Source organism: Numida meleagris, chromosome 2 (assembly GCF_002078875.1).
Source record: "Numida meleagris isolate 19003 breed g44 Domestic line chromosome 2, NumMel1.0, whole genome shotgun sequence".
Taxonomy (NCBI): Eukaryota; Metazoa; Chordata; class Aves; order Galliformes; family Numididae; genus Numida; species Numida meleagris.
This window is the reverse complement of record NC_034410.1, coordinates 145,721,741-145,741,426: the sequence shown is the minus strand read 5'-3', so window position 1 is coordinate 145,741,426 and position 19,686 is coordinate 145,721,741. Positions and strand designations below refer to the sequence as shown.

Below are 19,686 nucleotides of genomic sequence, written 5' to 3'. Positions count from 1 at the left end.
GGGCTTGTTCTGCCAGGGCCCCAGCTGGCAAACACTGAAGCTGAACTAAATCTTCATCACTCTGTAGACACCACCAGACAAGCCGGTGCTACGGCTTTCAGTGGCGGAGGAGAGCTTTTGTGGCTGAGTTAGAAGAGACTCTCACACGCCTCTGCTAATTGAGAGGCACAGCTTGTAAGGAGAGGTGATGTCTTTTATTAGAGTGTAGCTGCAAGGAGTGAATATGCTCTGTTATCTTCCGGCTAAACTGGGTAAAACTTCCCTGCTGAAGTGCTTTTAGCTTTTATCTGTCTTCAGCCGTTTGCAAGGGACTCGGAGGGGTCAGCTGTCCCAAAAACATCACAAATCTGCCCCCAGAAGTGTCTGTATTGAACTGTAGCTCGTCATGTAGCGAGACACCCACTCTTCACATGGACAGCCACGATGCCACCACGAGAATCTCTTCCGTCGCTCACCAAGCTGGTCCAACAATTAATTACCCTCCTGGTCATAAACCAGAGCCCGTTACGATCGATGAAGTCTGCCAGCCAACATCACATAGCCCATTGATTTCTCACCAGCGATTTCACCAGCAGGGAGTTTAACTGAGACTAAGAAGGAAAATAACAGGGGTGTGCTGGCCTGTTTTCTGGCTACATACAGCATGTGAGACACGGAACCTTTCCAACTTGTATTTCCTTCTGCTTCCTGAAAGGAGGTTGTGGTAAGGTGGGAGTCAGCCTCTTTTCCCAGATAACAGCAATAGGACTCACCATCCCTGCAGGTGTTCAAGAAAGGTGGAGATGTGACACCAAGGGACATGGTTTAGTGGGCATGGTGATGATGGGTTGATGGTTGGACTTGATGTTAACGGTTTTTCCGGCCTATATGATTGTATGATTTTCTTGTCCTCCATTCAGGCTTTTGTGCCATTTTTATTAAATGGATGCTGATCCCATTACTGTAACTAGAGAAGGGTGAGACTGAACAAGGCTCTGACAAATCTGGACACATCTGTTTGTCTTTTTTTTTAATTTCCAGTGGCATGCAGGTCTCCCAGATACTAGCTAGAAGGTAGGAAACTCTGCATCAGTCCTCAATATTCAGCTATTTAATGGACTCAAGACTCTGCTATCAGTTATTGCTCTCAGCATCTCTTTCCCTCTTATGACTCTACGGCAATGAAAAAGAAAAGGAAAATACTGAAGTCCAGACTAGTGGGATTTAACAAGTATTCACTGAAATCATCACAGTTACACTGACTTAAGTGAAAATTAAATCCAATTAAAGCCCTTGATGTATCATGTGCCTATGTTACGAGCAGGGTCAAACTAGATCACAAATCCCTGTTACATTCAGGTCCCCTTTCCAAAATCCCTGTCCTCCCCAGAAAAAAAGGAGAGTGTGAAGAGTTTCGGGTACGTACCAGGACACTTCCTGTCGTTGCACTGCCTGTACTCTTCTTTGGGACCCTGGCAGGTCTCTCCACCAAAGAAGGGCCCGTAGCACACGCGGTCACGTCTCTGAGTCCCACCTCCACACGTGGTGGTGCAGCTCCCCCACACTCCCCAGGCTTGCCACTTCCCATCAACTAGAGATAAAAAAAAGAGAAACAGCCTGTAACATCCCAAACATCATCTGCAATAGAAGGAGGCAAGTTCCCTACATAAGGCACTGGAACGTAGAATGAGTAAAGTAAATGTGAAGGGAGATCTCCTGCCTCAAATCCTTGTCAGATTCCCAAAACACATGAAATCAGTACATTATCTTTCCCATTGCAATAGTCCTTTGATAACTGAAGAACATTCTTCCGCTTCTCCTCAGTATCTTCACGCCACAACACCAGCCCCATTTCTTTCCTGGAGCATAAGTCTCATCAGGAGCAGCTGAAGGAACAGAGGTTTTTTATTCTGGAGAAGAGGAGGTTCAGAGCAGATCTCACTGCTCTCTAAAACTCCCTGAAAAGAGGTTGTAGTGAGGTAGAGGATGGCCTCTTCACCCAGATAACAATGATAGAACAAGAGATGATGGCCTTAAGCTCTGTCAGGGGAGGTTCAAGCTGAATATTAGGAAAAGTTGAATTTCAGAAACAGATGGTCAAGAAACAGAGAGATGTGGCGCTCAGGGACATGATTCAGTGGGCATGGTGGGGACTGAATGATATTGGTGATCTTTTCCAAACTTCATGATTCCATGATTCTTTCCTTGGGCTCAGATTTGGGGCTCTGTCCTTGAACACTCTTAGAGTCAGCAGAGCTGGATGGCCACATCAGACTGCCAAATTCCGTATCTTGGGTTTGGTTGGAATGCAAAACATATGCGTGAAAACAGATCGTCACAAAGTCACACCTCTGGTCTGCAATGTGGTTGTAAAGGGACCAGCAGAGCCCTCAGGTGATAAACCACATAGAAACATCAAATAACCCTGCTCCAGCCATTTCCATTGCACTACTGTTTCACATGCTTCAGAAAGAGTTTTTCCAAGAGACTCATTTCCTAGTATCTTCTCCAAATATCTTTATACATTCAGTGGAAATGCTACTTCTTTTGCATTAACAATGGCCTTTATCAAAGCACTATAAAAATGTTAATTATCCCTCATAACAAGCCTACAAGGTAGGAAAATGTTCTCTTATGCATCACAGACACAGAACAACAACTCAGTGTCAGAAACAGAGAACTCTCCTGATTTCTATTTGGGTTTTAATTAGGAGTTAACGGGTTATCTCAGGTCAAATAATTTCTTGTGGGAGGGTGGGAAATTTCTCTTTTTTTCTTCAAGCAGAGGAAGAAAATTACTGAAGAAAAAAGCCAACATCAATCTGTGGTACTTTATTTGGTAACACCATATACAGTGTAAACCATACCCCCACAACGCTTTGATATGTAACCCTGAAATCAGTGTAACAAGGATGCTTAAAAAGAAGGAGGCCCTTTGTGTCCTTGAGGATTTCCATAAGTTACAAAGAAGTGAGCAACCTAAGTAAGAAAACATACTAGAGTCCATACAGGGAAGTCCAACAATTATGGTCTGAGTTTGGGATGGTTCTGTGAGGAGCCAGGAGTTGGAATAATTAATCCTTATGGGTCCTTTCCAACTCGAGTTATTCTATGATAACAGAGTTAAATACTGCTATACTTTCTGCTGCAGATTTTTTTGGGGGGGTGTACTTGTTCTCTTGGAAAGGGGAGGAGGGCTTTCACTATCTGAGAGGTCCACTCCTTCTCAGTCCTATGGGCTAAAAGGGATGTAGCAACCAAGAGGAGCCAGGAAAAGGGCCAGGGGAAGCATGGCAACACAAATTGGTTCTGTTTAATCTTGAAGACATTTAGACATCTAAGCCTTGTTTTCAAGAAAGAATATTTTTCATACCAGCTGACCGAATTAGTCAGAAAGACATGTTTCTGGTGGGTAATCACTCATCTCTCTGGGGTCTCCTGGATTTGTCAGCTATGGAGTTTGGCTTGCATGGTCCATAGGTACGATCCACAGCCTCCTTACTATTGCAAAACTTGTGAAAACAGTGCAACTCTTCCCCAAAGGAAACAGGAAGGGATTTTATACAAGCTCATCTGGGATTGCAGATAGAAGGATAACACAAAAGAGAAGAAAATCCATCAGCCACTGACCTGGGCATTGACGTAGGAAGCAGTCCCGGGTCTCTACCCAATGTCCCTGGCATTCAGCTCCCCCATAGGAAGGTCCATTGCATTCCCTCGTCCGTTGCTGGGTGCCGTTGGAGCAGGAAGCGGAGCAGGAGCTCCAGCTCGACCACTCATTCCAGTTGCCGTCCACTGAGTGGCCCAAAGAGAGATAACAAAGCGGAATGTGAAAATCGCTCCCTCTGGAAGGAGGCATGTGCAAGAGTCTCTGACCTGTGCCTATAAGGGACTGAGGAAGGGGAGTGCAAACCAGAGGAGTTACAGAGTGTGTGAGAGGGAGAAGATCCTCAAGAAAATGTTCAGGCAAACATGTCAATGGCAATTTCTTAGGACCCTTGCAACCTTAGGACCCTTGCAACCTTGCAATTGGTATGTTATGGCGTGCCAGGATGCAAGCGTCATAACATTGATTTTTATATTTGCACTCTACATACCAGCATGAATGTTGAAATTATTGACATTATGTATTCCAATACAAAGCTCTTAGTATAGCCAGTTATAGCAAAACATCAAAATAGAGAACATGGATCATGTTTTCACTGAAAATGTTGAAGGACTCTGTACATTACCATGAAATATCCCATTTTTGAGGGAATTCATTCTTCACCAAGAATGAAAAGCGATGCATGAGTCTGGCTCCTCAAGCACTCTAACACTCTGTATTTCAGAGGAAGCCCTTAAAGCACAAACTGAAATCACTTTGTTATTCAAAGGAATTCACACCGTCAGCCAGGAAATACTCAGTGCAAAGGTGTGCTCCAACAAGAGACCACAAGCGGAGTGCACACGTGTGGTCAGTGCACTTCGGTCACAGCTGAATTAACACTGCCAGGCTTGATCTGTCTCCACATAGCAACATCTCTGGTGATTAAATAGGAAAGAGAGGGAAAAGAGAGGTTGTGATAGGGACAGGTTTGGAAGGAAACATGAACACATCCTATTAGCATGGTACAGCGTGAGGCATTCCCAAGTGTGGCAGTCACACCCTAATTGGTCCCTGATCATCAGATCTATCACCCAGTCTGCTATTCCTGGAGCGCTTTTTCTCATTAGCAGCGGTCATCACGCTCTGTTTAGCTCTCATTAACTGCCAGCTCTCACTCAGAAAAAAAAACCTGAATCATGGAAAAGTCTGAATTCTGGCCTAAATTGCATTGCTGTAGATTGCAGCTCTTTCTCTTTGACTTTGGTTTCTTTGACTCAGTAAAATACATGCAGCCTGGTTCTCTGTGTATTCTGCAAGACCCTGGATGGCCCCAAATAATCCCCATTGCGTTTAAGTGGTTTTTTTTGTTTTCAAGTGTGTAAGAAAATGTCAAAATATCCAAATGAACACCTGTTAACTCAAGACATCGTGTAAGCTCAGAATATCTGAAAAACCAGGCAGAAACAAAGGTGCTTACAAAAAAAAAAAAAAAATGCATCTTCTTAGCAATCCAAGCTTGCTGCTTTCATTGTGCATAAATTCAAAGTATCACATCAATCTTGATCAGTCCCAAGGAAAGGAAATACAAGAGCTGGTGACTGACAGATGATTCCTCTCTGGAAGTGATCAAAACCCCCAAAGAATGTGTCCTACCCAGTAAAAATTAGTTGCTTTTCTCTGGCTGAAGTTCTCATCAATGGCAGTGCCTGCTCCTCGCCAGTGTTCACTGGTATTGGAAAGGTTAGATTACATTTCCCAAGGGAAGAGTCACATTTAGCAGAAGGAAGTTGGATTTACCACAGGCCTATCTGCTGCCATGAGGGTGGTGATTGGAATTCTATCACAACTTAAAGAGTTGGACTTGATGATCTTTATGAGTCCCTTCCAACTTGGGTTATTCTTTGATTCTAACTGTGTGCATTTGGAGATGGGAAAATGAAAAAGAGCTGCATCTACAAATTACTTATTCACTGGGAGAGAGGGAAGAGGGAATTTCCTTTGAGGTGAGAGCTATTTATTAATGGACTGAAATTGTAAAGATATTTGAAAAACGGAGGAGTAGAGACAGCCATTCTGCATCTCGAGCCACGTGCACTGACATAGGGATGTCTCCTGGGCAAGATGCTGAGAGATCTCCATCACAGACCCAGCAAATCATTCCATGCCATCGCCGCATCACAGAACGAATCTATCAAAGAAGTTCATTGGAGTCTGGTTTGTGCAGCCTTTGCAGGCACTGGCATTGTCTTCCCCTTTATTTCTTCCTCTGCAAAGGACTTGGGACTCAGCCGGCGATATCTAGCGCTCCAGAGGAACAAAAGCTCTGTTGTCCCTGCAGCCGAGCATTTTTATCACTTGCAGTAATAAATCCTCTGAGCGGGGCGGTAATAAGCGATACAACTGTCTGGTGTGTCAAGCACTGAGCAGTGCCCATTGTTGTGCTTCAATGAGTCCCCCAACGCTGCACTCATTTGGCACAGCAAAGCCACTGATTGCCTTTGTGGCATTAATTAGAGCTGAAGTCTTTCAGTTGGGCTGCCTGTCTCTTCCCCCACTGTTCCGTTTGCTACAGTGTATCCACATATTTATTTGTATTTAAATTAATTATGGTTCAACATTAATTCAGGATATGCTTTATTGCCCAAGCAATGCCAGGTCTGACTTCTTCAATTTGTCTTTTTATGGCAGAGTCAATTTGATGTCTGCGATGTTCTTATTCTGAGTACAGTCTTTTGAACTGCAGCCAGAAATCCAAGGATAGTTACTTGGGATGAAAACTATGCAGAAAATGCCAGGAGGCTTCTCACAAATGTTTTCACAAAGTTCTCATCACTCCCACAATCCCTCTCCTCCTCCGGGGACACAATAATTTCTCATAATGATTCTCATTAAACCTGAAAAATGTCAGTTGACATTACCCTGGGAGAAGGGAGGAGTGTTGGGGAGTTCCCTTATGTTCTGATCATGTCCACCAGGACAACCTGAGTTAAATTAATGGGGGCTTTGTGGTAAACTCCGGGCTTGTGTGGTTCAGGGGAAGGAAGCCACGGAAATACAATTTGATTTGCAGTGAGAAGATTTCTTTCTGTTGTTACAAAGCCAAAATCAGGGAGATGCATTTGAAAGTGAAATCTGGGGAAAAAGTTTCAAAACTTATGAAAAATATGTGGCAGGGAATGCACTCAGAAGTCTCGTAGTCCATCTCACTGACCAAGGCAGGATCCAGTACAGACAGAACTTGCACAGTGAAATGAGGCAGATATGAAATTAACAGCCAAAATTACTCATCCCAGCACAACAAGCCCAGCTGGGCAACATGGTTTCCAGACATCCACTGGGAATAATAAATGATAAAAGTAAAATGTTCTTGGAAATGTTAGTGATAGCTGAGCCAGTCCAGATTCATCCCAAATAACGTGTCCTTAGTAAGTTACCACAGGGTAGATCAGAACCTAAGACAGTGCTGAGTTTCATATTCAGGGGAGGCTTAGGTTGGATATTAGGAAAAATTTCTTCTCGTAAAAAGATGTAATGCAATGGAACAGGTTGCCTGGGAAGGTGGTGGAATCACCGCCCCTGGAGGTTTTCAAGAAACATAGAGATGTGGCACTGAGGGGCATGGTTTAGTGGGCACGGTAGTGATAGGTTGATGGCTGGACTAGATGATCTCAGTGGTCTTTTCCAACATTAACAATTCTGTGATCTCCTCAAAGGTGCCTCTAGGTTGTTCCTCCAATGTATCATTTTCTTACAGACAATCCACTTTGGAATAGATCGATGCTGAAAGGAGTGACATCTACAGAGCTGTTCACTGACCCCCATGTGGGCATCTTTGGGGATCAGGAGACCTGCCGGAGGGAAGACTCTCAATCTCTAACTGCCTTACCTGGGCAAAGTGCAATGTTGCAGAACTTCGTTTGCTTCTCTGGGCCCTCACAAGGGTTCCCACCAAACTGTGGGGGCTTGCATGTGCGGGTCCGATCCCTATATCCTCTCCCACACGTGGAAGAGCAGAGGCTCCATGGAGACCACTCATCCCAGGTGCCATGCACTGCAATAAGAGCAGAAGAAAGTTTCATTTCCAGTGGAGGTGTGGAGAAGTGAGAGAGCCCACAAAGCACAGCATCTTCCCACCCAAAATGAGCAGCATGAGAGAAGGTAGTGTGGGAAGGCCAAGAACAAGCCAGCTTGAAATCTGCAAGAAGAACATGGTGTAATTTTTTATGATTTGGTATCAACAACTCGTGTCTTTTACTTTCCATCCTACTTGAAATAAATTGAAATGCGCTTTTAATTGACCCAATTTTTTGAATATTTGAGCCAAGGAAAAAGATGGGGTTTTTTTGAGGAGAAGATGCAATTAGCTAGAAAAGAACAATAACAAAAGCTAACAATTAAAAAAAAACAAAAAAACACTAGCCTTTGGAAAGCAACATCACCATTATTTTGTCACTTCTCACCAGTATTTCCCTTACTCAACATTCTTTTTCATCGAATCTTCAAAGGCTACAGCATTTTCAAGCTCTCAGAAATGCTATAGCCTATCTCCTAATTGCTGTCATACAGCAGTGACATCACAGAAGCAAAGCCAGAGAAACTTAGAACAGGAAAGAAATGAGATGTGCAGCAATGCTCCAGCACTGCTCAGGCCATCACTGGTAACTCCAAGAATTAGACATCTAAAGCCTCCTAATCTATATTAATGTAATCTTCTTCGAGATAATCTAATCTAATCCAGCCAGTTTATTTATAGAAGGTCAGTCACCGTAATCTCCAGAGGCCAAATGTTACGAGTACTTACTGATCACTCTTAAGGGACTTCATCCTTTCCAGCTTCAGCCAGAGAGGATAGCACAAAATCAGTGATTCAGGAAAAAAAAAAAAAAAAAAACACAAAAAAAGGCACTTTAACAGTCCTTCATTGGCTGCTAACAGTGACTGATCCACCTGTCTCAGGAAGGGAGTGTTCAAATTTTTGTGATTGTCATCAGACGCTTTTTGTGATAAGAGTTAAATAGAGAAGGAAATTCAAGGAAGGACATTAGAACCAGCTTGGTGGTTTTGCCATTGTAAGATTGATTGTGAACAATGATGTTGATGTTCAAGAGTCGTGAATAAGATCTGGCTTAATAGCACAGTTCTTCAAAATAATAAACAGGCCCTCCCAGACAGTTCTATTTCATTAAAATTGTGGAAGGACTATAAAAGTAGAGGGAAAGGTGGGTTCAATTCACAAATATACCAGCAGCCCAAGTTTTTCACGCTCATTTTGCAATGGTGTATCCAGTACTGGAATTTAAGCAACAGAGAATGTCATCTGCTGCTTGTCTTTCCCATCTGCCCCACACTTGGAAACACCTCCCAAGGGCACAGACTTTCTAGATACATCATGTTCATTGTTCTTAAATAGAATCAAGTTGTCCACACCATGTGGCATAAGTGCCCATCTAATAGTGTTTGGTCTATCAAGGGTCTCTCTATGAGAAGAGAAGGAAGGCAGAAAAAATGTTTCCCAATGACCTATCATGGGCTGTCAGTACTCCATGAACCCTCCTTTCCCTCCTGCTCATCATACATGGAGTGCTCAGCCCACCTGGGCATATGGCAGAGTTGTTGCACTGTCTCTGTTCCCGGAGAGGGCCGCTGCACTGAGTGCTGTAGGAAGACGACACACAGAACCTGGTCCTGGTCTGCCAGCCCTCCCCGCAGGTAGTCGAACACACACTCCACGGGGACCACTCCTCTGCTGCAGGGTCACCTGTTGGGGTTGGAGAAGAAGGTGAGGATGTGGCATAATTGGTCCCTGGATCTCTGGGGCAGTTGCACTTCACCAGTCACTGTGCAATGTGACCCGTGTGGTGTGAGAACAAAGGGGCAAAGCAGTTGGTGAGGAACTCTGACCACGGGTCAAAAGCTTTATTTTTTTTTGTTGGGGGGGGGGTTATTTCTTACTGTTGTAAGACACACACACGCAAAAAGGGAATGTCACTGAGGAAGTATCAGGCCATTGGGCAGGACAGGACCCATCACTGATGACAGGGTAGGATAGCCACTGCAGAGTGATGCGAGCTGGGATGTTTATCACCCACTCAGTGATAGCACTAATTAAGTAACAGCAGTTGGGTAGATAGTGAATAAATAGGGCAGGCATAAGGATCCAGCTCCTTTTCCTACCTTCTCATGGCCCCTACTAATGCAGATTGGCAGCAGTGGAAAAGATAAAATAGTAGTGACAGTGCCAGAAAAGGACATCAGCTGAACTAATCCCATAGAGCTTTCCCTTGTCACCTCCTTCACCTGAGGAGAGCTACTTCGAGCATCTGACTGTTCCTGGACATCCTATATCAACTGCTTCCCTGATGGAAAAGTATTGACTGGAAAGACAAGTATGAGCATCCCATTCAACAGGAGATGGGAATGGAAGGAACTGATGCATATTGCCTCTGTCATTAACGTCAACAGACCCACGCAGTCCTATCAGAGGGAATGTCACCCAGAAAAGTCACAAGAAATGTGAGGGACAAGTTTTTCATTTATTTTTGTGGGCACTAACCTATCTCCAAGAAAATACCTTTCTCCCTCAGACGAAAACCAAAGCCTGCTCTGTTTTGTTAATTAAGCTCTGCAATGTTTGTTTTTAAAATTTTTATTGGGTTACTAATAATTTCACATGACAAGCCTGGAAAATAAACTTTTATATGCATAGCACACAGGCATGTGGCACAAATAAACACCAAAAGCACATATTTGAGGAAGCATAATAGAGAAGCATATTCTTCAAGTAACATGTTCTTCAGATCCTAAGACCACACCATGTCACTTCATATCCAGATGCATCTGGCAGACTATGGATGAAATACAAAGGACCATGCTGCTTGGTGCAGCAGTAAGTATGACTCTACAAAGGTTGTGCTTCATGGCACAGCCTGAGCTGCACCCAGCACTTGGACACACAGTGATGCGTCCTGCACCACCATCCCATTTCTAAGGAAAGCTGGACAGCAGGTAATGTATTAGACTGACCAGCTTCAAGACAAAGCATGAAAGACACACTGGTAATGGGATTTCACTCTTTGAGATTTTGTCTTGCTTACAGGGCAGTGAGGGTTATAAAACATATCAGTGAAGTTAATATCATTGTAGGAACTGTGACGGGAACAATAGGGGTTGCAGACCACTAAACTGTCCCAGCTTGACTGACCTAAATCTGTGCATGTCTTCCTCAAGGTGGTATACTCATTTACCAGTGTCTTAAGAGGAGTTTTCTGTATGCAACTACATTTTTGCACATTGAATCTGCTCACTGAACTCAGAAAGTGGTGCAGGTAAAAATGAGGCAACCTCCACTTCATCTGTGTGGTTATAATGATTACTGTGAGCTCTTTCTTTCATAGCATGGCGTTCTATCAACAAGATCACGGACAAGTAAAAAGGAACTTTGCATTTCCCTTGTAGTTTGTATACCACCTGCCTTCCTTGCTGCCTGTGCAGAGGAGGGGCACTGGATATAATTGCGTTCATTAAGCCAAAGTTGCTCAATACTGTTTCATTTTGATTTTGCATTTTATTCCACTCCCCTATCCAACTGGTTCCAGTTAGGGAAATGCTGTGCACTACTGGTCTTCCCTTGAGATCTGTAGGAGCGTGTGTGTGTTTTCAGGCCTTGGGGCTTCAAGAAAGCAATGCTCCCATATCCTGTTTCTCAAGTATTAGAACTCCTGGTATAAAGAGATGTGTATTTCCATGGTAATTTAGCTGCCTTTACAATAAGGAGCCCAACTGTCTCTGCCAAACAGTCCTGCGACAGTCTGAATTCATCACCAACATTTTACCTTTTAGTACCATTATTTCAGCATTTGCCAACCAGAGTGGCTCAAATCCACAAGATCCCTCTTCAGCTCAACAATTCCTGCTACCTAGCCTGTCTGGATGCTACATGGATACCATGCCTTTGCATTGCTCAGAGTCTGTGCTCAGAGTCTGTCTGAGAGACAGAGGAAGCATGAAGAGATGTACTGTCTTCCTCCAGAAATGACTCATGGCTTGCCATCTCAACACCTCCCCACTCAGGCCTGGCTGCACTTTTGCAAGCTCCACACCCAGACAATAGTTACTCTGTCACTAGATGAATTAATGGCATCTTTAACCCAAATTCCACCTATTCTCCTTTTTTGCCCTTGTATTTTTTGTCCTTTTCACTTCTACAACACAAACAACTTTATAGAGGCAAAGCTCCTCAGTTATCACCTCTCAGATTGCACGGATCCCTGTATTTTAAAATCAATAATATAACTTACTTTGCAAGAGCTTCAGGTTTGCTGTGGATTTATATAAACCTACTGGGACACTAGGTCCAGTCAAGTCAGTCCTTACAGACCCAGTCATGAGAGGCTCTCAGAACCTATTAGTATTTGGGCAAGCACTCTCATTCTCCAAGAGAAGCAGAAATATCAATCATCACCAAAAATATTGTAGAATCCTAGTATCATTAAGGTTGGAAAAGATCACTAAGATTATCTAGTTCTGACCCATTACCACCATGCCCATTAAATCATGTCCCTAAGTGACACACTTTGAATACCTCCAGGGATGAGGACTCCACCACTTCCCTGGGCAGCCTATTCCAATGCTTGACCACTCTTTCTGAAAAGAATTTTTTCCTAATATCCAATCTAAGCCTCCCCTGGTGCAACTTAAGGCTTCTCTCTCGTTCTAACACAGTTACCTGGGAAAAAAAGCTGACTCCCACCTTGCTACAACCCTCCTTTCAGGCAGTAAACAATAAGGTCTCCCCTGAGCCTACTCCTCTGCAGACTGAACAATCCCAGTTCCCTCAGACGCTCCTCATAAGACCTGTGCTCCAGATAAGACTTGTATTCCATGGATAAGAAGCATTCCTACATTCCTGCAGCACCTCTCTTGTAGCTGGAGAGGGCCCAGCAGGTGTCACAGAAAAAGAGACTCTGGGCATTGTTCCATGGAGCTGTAGCACTGAAATCCAGGATCCTTTCCAGCACCTGGCCAACCCTGTGAGTAACTGATCTAGCATTACAGAGAACTCAGCTGGCTGCAGGGTCTCCATCAGTGCCTGCAGCATCTCCATGACACTTTCTCCCTCAGCATTAATTGAGCGACACATTGCTGCCATCCCTCCGCCAGCATCTCTTTATTTTTGGCACATCCCATCCATTTGACATCTCGCCACGTGCTGCCTCTGCTTCATTCACATCCTGCCATTGGCAAAAATCTCCTGGAAGTAGTGTGTGGGATGATCTGGGAGGACTCATGCCAGGGACCTGCTGGGATGTCAGTCTTGTGCTATGGATGGGAGGGGCATGTGGGCAGCCAGCTGCAGCTGGGGGCACAACTGTACCACAGTCCATAGGATCTAGATATCAGGGCTGAAAACGGCTGGCAGGTCTTCTGCTGGGCAGAGCTACCCCCTCATCCTTTGTCCACGCAGCTGACATCAACTATATTTCATATTTCATGTTTTTCCAGGTCTCACATAGAAGTGAAACTGCTTATCCCCTTGAAACTGTGTTAACTGCTAAGGAAGACTTCTGCTTTGTATTAGTATCCCCAGCTTCAGACTCTAATCCGAATCTGGGCTGTAGTCTCTGTCGGGTCTTTTCATCTCCTCCATCTTGATCACCTCAAACAACCTGCCTACAGCTGATGCTCCTGGGAAAGCAGCAGTGGAGTGAACTATTTGCAGGACAGCCTGCAGCTTCCAGGCCTGGGGCCCTCAGCACAAAAAAGACATGGAGCAGTTGGAGCAATCCAGAGTAGCATTATGAAGATGATCAGAGGGCTGGAGCACCTCTTCTATGGAGCCAGGCTGAGGGTGATGAGCTTGTTCAACCTGGAGAATAGGCTCCATGAAGACTTCATTGCAGCCTTGCAGTACTTAAAGGGAGCTTATAATCAGGATAGAAACTGACTTTCTACATGGGCAGATAGAGACAGGACAAGGGGGAAAGGTTTTAAACTAAGAGAGGAGATTTAGATTAGATGTTAGGAGGAAATTCTTTATTCAAAGGATGGTGAGGCACTGGCACAGATCGCCCAGAGAAGCTGAGGATGCTCCATCCCTGGAGGCATTCAAGGCCAGTCTGGATGGACCTTGGGGCAACCTGATCTGGTGAGTGGCAACCCTGACCCACGGCAGGGGGCTTGCGGCCAGATAATCTTCAAGGTATCCCTTCCAACTCAAGCCATTCTATGGTTCTATGATATTCCAGCCCATGCTACACTCAAGAAGACACCACAGCCAAAGTCAACTTTGCTATATCAGTGGCCATGTCTGGGAGGTAAATAGAGATGTCACTGAATATGTCACACTATATGTCACACTATAAACCTGATGGGCTGGGCTACAGGCTAGAACAAAGAACGGGGAAAGCACCTCAGGTCAGGCAGAGCAGGAGCAATAGGGGACATCACAAGACCCACCTGGGAGTGCCTTCTCTTCACTCTCATTTGTACAATTCACCAGGCAGCAGCAGTATCAACACTCACCTTTCTCTACAGCTTTTTGACAGCAGCGAGTGCTGCTGCAGGCAGACGGACCAGATTCAGTGCAGGGTAGCAATGAGATTCAGGCCATCTTCATAACTTCAACTGTTGCCAGGTCACCTTCAGAGCCTATGCACCACAATGCTGCTTTCTGGCACTGCTTGCTGCTGCACACTGAGTTGGATTAGAGCGTATCTGATACACACCAGAATATGACCCCTTCTCACTTATGATCACAGCTCTTGCTCCTCAAATCATCCCTCTGAAACCTTTCTAGAGTACAAACTGTTTGCAAAGCCACTGGGCAATGATTTTTGACCTGCAGCCAGGGTCAGACACCTTGCATTGCCCAAGAGTCATGATGCATTGAGCTTCTGCCATGAAAGGCACCCATGAAGGGACAGTATGAAACCTCTCCATATTGGACCCAGCCTATTCCCAGGTCCTGTTCATTCTCCCCTTCCAAGATTACACACTCTAACATTATATCTTATTCCTATTTGATTGCAGAAGGTCAGAAGGTCCTCCTACATAAATTAACAGATACAAGTCCTTGCACTACACTAATGACTCGATGACAGAGGAAAGCAGTACTGCTTTCTCCCCATCAAGCCCTGCACACCTCCTCCTACAGTGAATGGGAAGGCATGACATGGACATCAGCAAAGAGGCTGTATTGCAGTAAGGTCAGCTTTGGCTTAATGAACCATGGCCGTTTAGATAGTTCAGACAAAGCAGTGACTTAGAAGTAGGCAAGGTGATGAGAAGCAGTCTGTGAGAAGCATGGTCTGGTTAGAGCTTTTGTCTAACCCTTTTTGCCTTCTTTGGTTAACGGCAACAACACAAAACCCATCAGAGCAATGGGATGGGAACAAACTGGACGGTGAGTGCTCAGTGTGTGACTTGCAGGGTAAGCCCACACCATCTTGGGAGGAAAAGGGTTGGTTAAGTGTGTCACTGAAACAGCAAAGCAAGTCATTGCAGGCAGCCCAGCTCAGCTGGGATGTGTAGAGACAGGGCAGCTGGTCCAGAGGCTGTTGTGGTAGGTCAGAGCTTACCTATTTGAGGTGCAGGGTACCCGTAGTGCTGCAGTTCATCAGTGTCCTCTCGCTTTCTGTTATCTGTGGACCTCAGCGATTGGCTTCTGGAATTATAGCGTCCATTGGCTATGGCAAGGTAATGGGTCATGTAAATACACCTTGGTTCACTCTGCAAGATCTTTCACTACAAAGGTTACACGTATAAACAACAGTGACCTCCAATGTTCAGCTGACACGACCACCTGCTTTCCAACCCCGGCACCCTTGGCCACCAGCAGCCCCCAGGGCTATTGCACCAAGCCAGCCTACAAGACTTTGGCATGGCTGGCTGTTCAACCCCATGTTTTATACCAATACATGGGACCATGCAGAATATGATTCTTTATGCCTGATCTTTAATTAATTGCAATGAACTGCTAGGGTGTCTGTACTCTTCACCGCAGTTGTTTAATCTTTCCAGGTGTGCTGACAATGAATCCCATCAACCCTGACAGTGTTTTGAGATCTATGGTGAAGATTAGCAGTTTATTTTGGTGGAATACTCTGCCTTGCAAGTGATATCTACTTAGCAACACGCAGTAGAGTATCAAGAAAATGCTGCATGGAGCACGCAGGTGAGGGTGGGTGAAAAGGAAAGGGATGGCTCAAAAGGATGTCTCTTTCCCAGACTCTACCCTACCACAAGCAACAAGGAGAGCCAAAGGTCTGGTATCAGCAAAGTGGCTCATAGACCAACAGAGCTAACACTGGGCACCTTTGTAACCTATGTGAAAGAGCAATCCTTCTAATTACAGTGTGCTGATATCGGTGAAGGTCTCTGACCAAAGACCATGCTATTGAAATCAGAAGGTAACTAACATATTCACTGTAAAGACATTTCATTCCTGATGAATAGCAAGCACCCCTCTGCTTTCCAAACCCACAGTGCTGCCAGTTTTGCATTTACATCCTTTGTGGGATTCCTAGCTACAGAGGAAACTAAAATTTGACTCAGGTTCTCCTTCATTTTGGGCATGTGACAACCTTGATTTACACAGATACGTGCCCTCCCTAGTAAGCAGACAACCAATCGAGCAGTAGCAACCGAATCCCACCCACCAGTACTGCCTGCTGTAAATCAGAACAGCTCAGCTGACTCCAATGGAGTCACGTAGAATATAGGAGAGCAGAGCTGAGTCCAAGTAATCTGTTATCTGGCAACCAGTTTGTTTCCAAACAGCAGGTACCAAACAGAGGGTCTTTTCCCCCAAGGAAGTAAAAACAGTCAGACACCTTTTCAAGACGTACAAACTGCCAAGAAATGAAATGGTGACAAATATTATCCTGGAACCCTGGGAAAATTAATAAAGGTTAATGAAGCTTCAGTGTGGCGGCAGGAGTCTTTACTGCCATCCAAAAAGGAAAAGCAGAGCGGGAAGAGGAATGATTCAGAGTTCCTTCCAGGAGCCAGACTTCATATTCAGCAGCCTGGTTCATGGAAGATGCCCATTTAGTTAGTGAAATTATGTTATTCTTCATTATCAGCAACCCAAATCCTCAAAGAAACCTAGGAATAGATCACATTAACCTCCTCAGCACTGACTGGTTGCAGCCTACTGGCTGGAAGGGGCAAGATGGGGCAGTCACTTGCCTACAGTCATCAATGGCATCAATAAAAAGGGCCCAAATTGTACTCGCTTTTATAGCTACAAAGTCATGGGACCTTTGCACATGAGGCTGGGTTTATAAAAATGCCAACTACCTTTCCAATATCCAGTGTCCCGAGTTTGCTTAAACTAGTCCCATGTTCTCTGCAATATGCAACACATCCCGAATACTGATCCATTTGCACCACCCCTCCACCCATGGTGACTATACTCACACACCTTAGTCTGCTCTGATTTTAGTTATTTTCATGAATGCATCAAAGACCAACACAATCTCCATCTGCTGTAAATCTCAGTGGTTTCCCAGAGACTCATTTTGGCTGGGAGGAGAAAGAAGGGATGAGCAGCCAAGGGAAGATGGGGAGTTTAGATGGATTTGTCAGCTTCCCAGTGCAAAGGAAGTGACATGGAAACATGGGACTGAGTATTTCAGAAGTGATCAGTGAGCACGGATAGACAAGGAGACAGAATGTGGGACAGAAGGAAGGAAAGATAAATGAGCATAATAATAATTAAATGCAACCCTGACACCTTGACCTTCCTCCCACCAGCTCTTTGGTCTCCACGTTATTGACATCTTCTAATGACTGATCCTGGTCTCAGAGAGAAGCATGATTTCCTACAGAAATGACATGCCTGCACTGTTATTGTTCATCCTAATCAAAGGCAATCAGGTCCAATGGCTGAACGTGTCACCCTGTTGGCTTGCTCCAAGCCTCCACCAACAAAGATTTCCTCCAAGCCTATGCCAAAGTCTCTGCTGCAGCAGGAAGGATGTCTTCCTTTCAGAAATGATGTGACAGAGAAGCAGGTCAAGCCCCATTTAGCAAAGAGCATTACTTAGATTTGACTTGGATGATTACTTCAAGTATAGGTGAAAATCAGTTGTGATTCTGAAGGAAGCAGGGAGATGCCAGGTCTCTTGTGCACAAAGCAAAATTGGTGCAAGTGACTCTTTGTTGTGTATTTTATGCTCCTGAATCTTATGGGGCCACAAAATAAAGGCAGTAGGGAACTGGTTGGATCTCAGCAACTTGCTTCCCACAGCAGAGTCAGTGGAGAGGAGTAATACTGGGATCAATAGAAGACATAGACTTGAATTACATCCCAATTGCATATGGGAATGGCAAACCGTGGAATTATCCAACCCCTTGGAGAAGAATAGCAGGGGAACTAGAGAAATAACTTGGGGCAACCAAGAGAAGTTGTACTTGCAAACAGGAGGCAAGCACTTGAGAATTTTGAAGAAAATAGCTAAGATGTGGACGGAGAGGATGAAGGGAAAAAAAAAAATGGGATGCAGAGACTTCATGTCTTTGTCGGCCAAGTCCTGAACATCCAAGTGTGTCTCACCAGAAATACACACTCTTCCCTCAATATTCAGCCCCCAAATGGGAGAGAGGAAGAAAATAGCAGCATCTTCAAAATTATTCAGGCAAGCTGGGATACTGGGAATGAAAAGACGGATGACAGCAAAAAGTGAAAAAGAATGATTAAAAAAAAAAAAACACATTGAAATGGGCTAAATATATTTCAGGTACATATAGGATAAGAAGCAATTCCAGTTTGAAATGAATTCTAGACTGATATGTGGAGAACAGAGATGCTCTCACACATGCGGCAATGACTCCAATGAGCTCCATGACTGCGGCAATTTTTAATGAAATTCAGGGGCAGCAGAGAACAAGACTGAGACCCAGTCTTGTCAGTGCCATGTGGAACATGCTATTCTTCACACTTCTAATAGTTAAACAGCTGAAGGACCAGATCCTGATCTTGTTTGTTGCTGGAAATCAGCACAGGTTTTGCATTGCTTCTGCCAGATGGGATGGCAGGATTTCAGCTGGCTTCTCCGGTGGTTTTCATTCCCCAGAAATCAACGCAAGCGACCGTCAGCTCTGACTGTTCTTGCATTTCTTCAGAGGTACTCAACTCCAGCACCAAAGACAGGTCCATGGCACCCCTCCTCTAGTTTGAGCATTGTCCAGTCTTCTTGTCCAGACTCTTCCCCTCCAGGACCCTGTGTCTTCAAAGTCATCAGCAACCACAGATTGTGGCATTTTGAAGTATACATAGTATGTTGCCTCTTCCAACCAAGAGGGTGGACCCAGAAGTTCCCTTACAAGCACTTGCTATCACGCTTTGATTGGCTTTTTTCAACTCTTCTATAAAGCAGCAGCTCCTGGTCAAATCCACCAGACTGAGGACATCTCCTCTGTCTCAACCAAAGAGAAGGGTTTTCACCAGGTTCTCTGTTTCCAGCATGGAAAAAATCAGAGTTACAAAAGGCAGTGACTTTTGTCCTTAAGATTATGATTCTTGAGCTGAACAACTGCCACAGAAAATGGCTCTGTCCATGACAGGCTGCTGTTAACAATGTCTCTCTTCCAATGTGGGAAGAGCCTCCATAACAAATTTTCTTTAGTATTTTACAGCTTTGAAGTTTGCCCACAGAGAAAATTTACCTGGCTCACATACCTTTGGGCTTGAGCTTTTATCCCTGGGGAAATCTAGCCAGATGATGTTCATCAAGCAAGAGACTCTTTTACACAAAACAGCTGAGACTGTGGTCCTGATGAGTGGGAAAAGATTAAGTCCACACAGAAGGGTCACCTGTAGAGACATTCAGTTGTGCCTGTGCAGTGATTTCAAACAGCACTACCATCTCCAGCCAGTGCATTCAGACTTCAACCTGGGAACCACACAGACACACCTAAATTTGGTGACCACATTCAGTTACACCTCTTGGAAAGGATGAAAGCCACCATTCCCATCAATGCATGCTGGGACCTGCTTGAAGATCCATCTGGGACAGCTCATGAAGAGAAAGGTTGGCAGAAGGATGATAAGAAGGATTTGATCCCTCTAGCACAATTGCTACAGCCAGGGAAAAAGAAAATAACCAATGAAATCC

At 44.6% G+C, this 19,686-nt stretch overlaps 1 protein-coding gene across 4 annotated transcripts in view; it reads right to left on the bottom strand.

Moving 5' to 3' along the window:
* The window catches only part of ADGRB1 (adhesion G protein-coupled receptor B1), a 206,964-nt gene that overhangs the window by 137,196 nt on the left and 50,082 nt on the right, over nt 1–19,686 (bottom strand). For all 4 annotated transcript variants that reach the window (XM_021387913.1, XM_021387911.1, XM_021387912.1 and 1 more), the window contains 5 exons: nt 15,145–15,252; nt 9,162–9,326; nt 7,455–7,619; nt 3,610–3,774; nt 1,406–1,570 (listed from right to left, as the gene is read on the bottom strand). In XM_021387913.1, the coding sequence (XP_021243588.1) occupies nt 1,406–1,570; nt 3,610–3,774; nt 7,455–7,619; nt 9,162–9,326; nt 15,145–15,252 (768 nt within the window). The remainder of the gene's footprint in view (nt 1–1,405; nt 1,571–3,609; nt 3,775–7,454; nt 7,620–9,161; nt 9,327–15,144; nt 15,253–19,686) is intronic.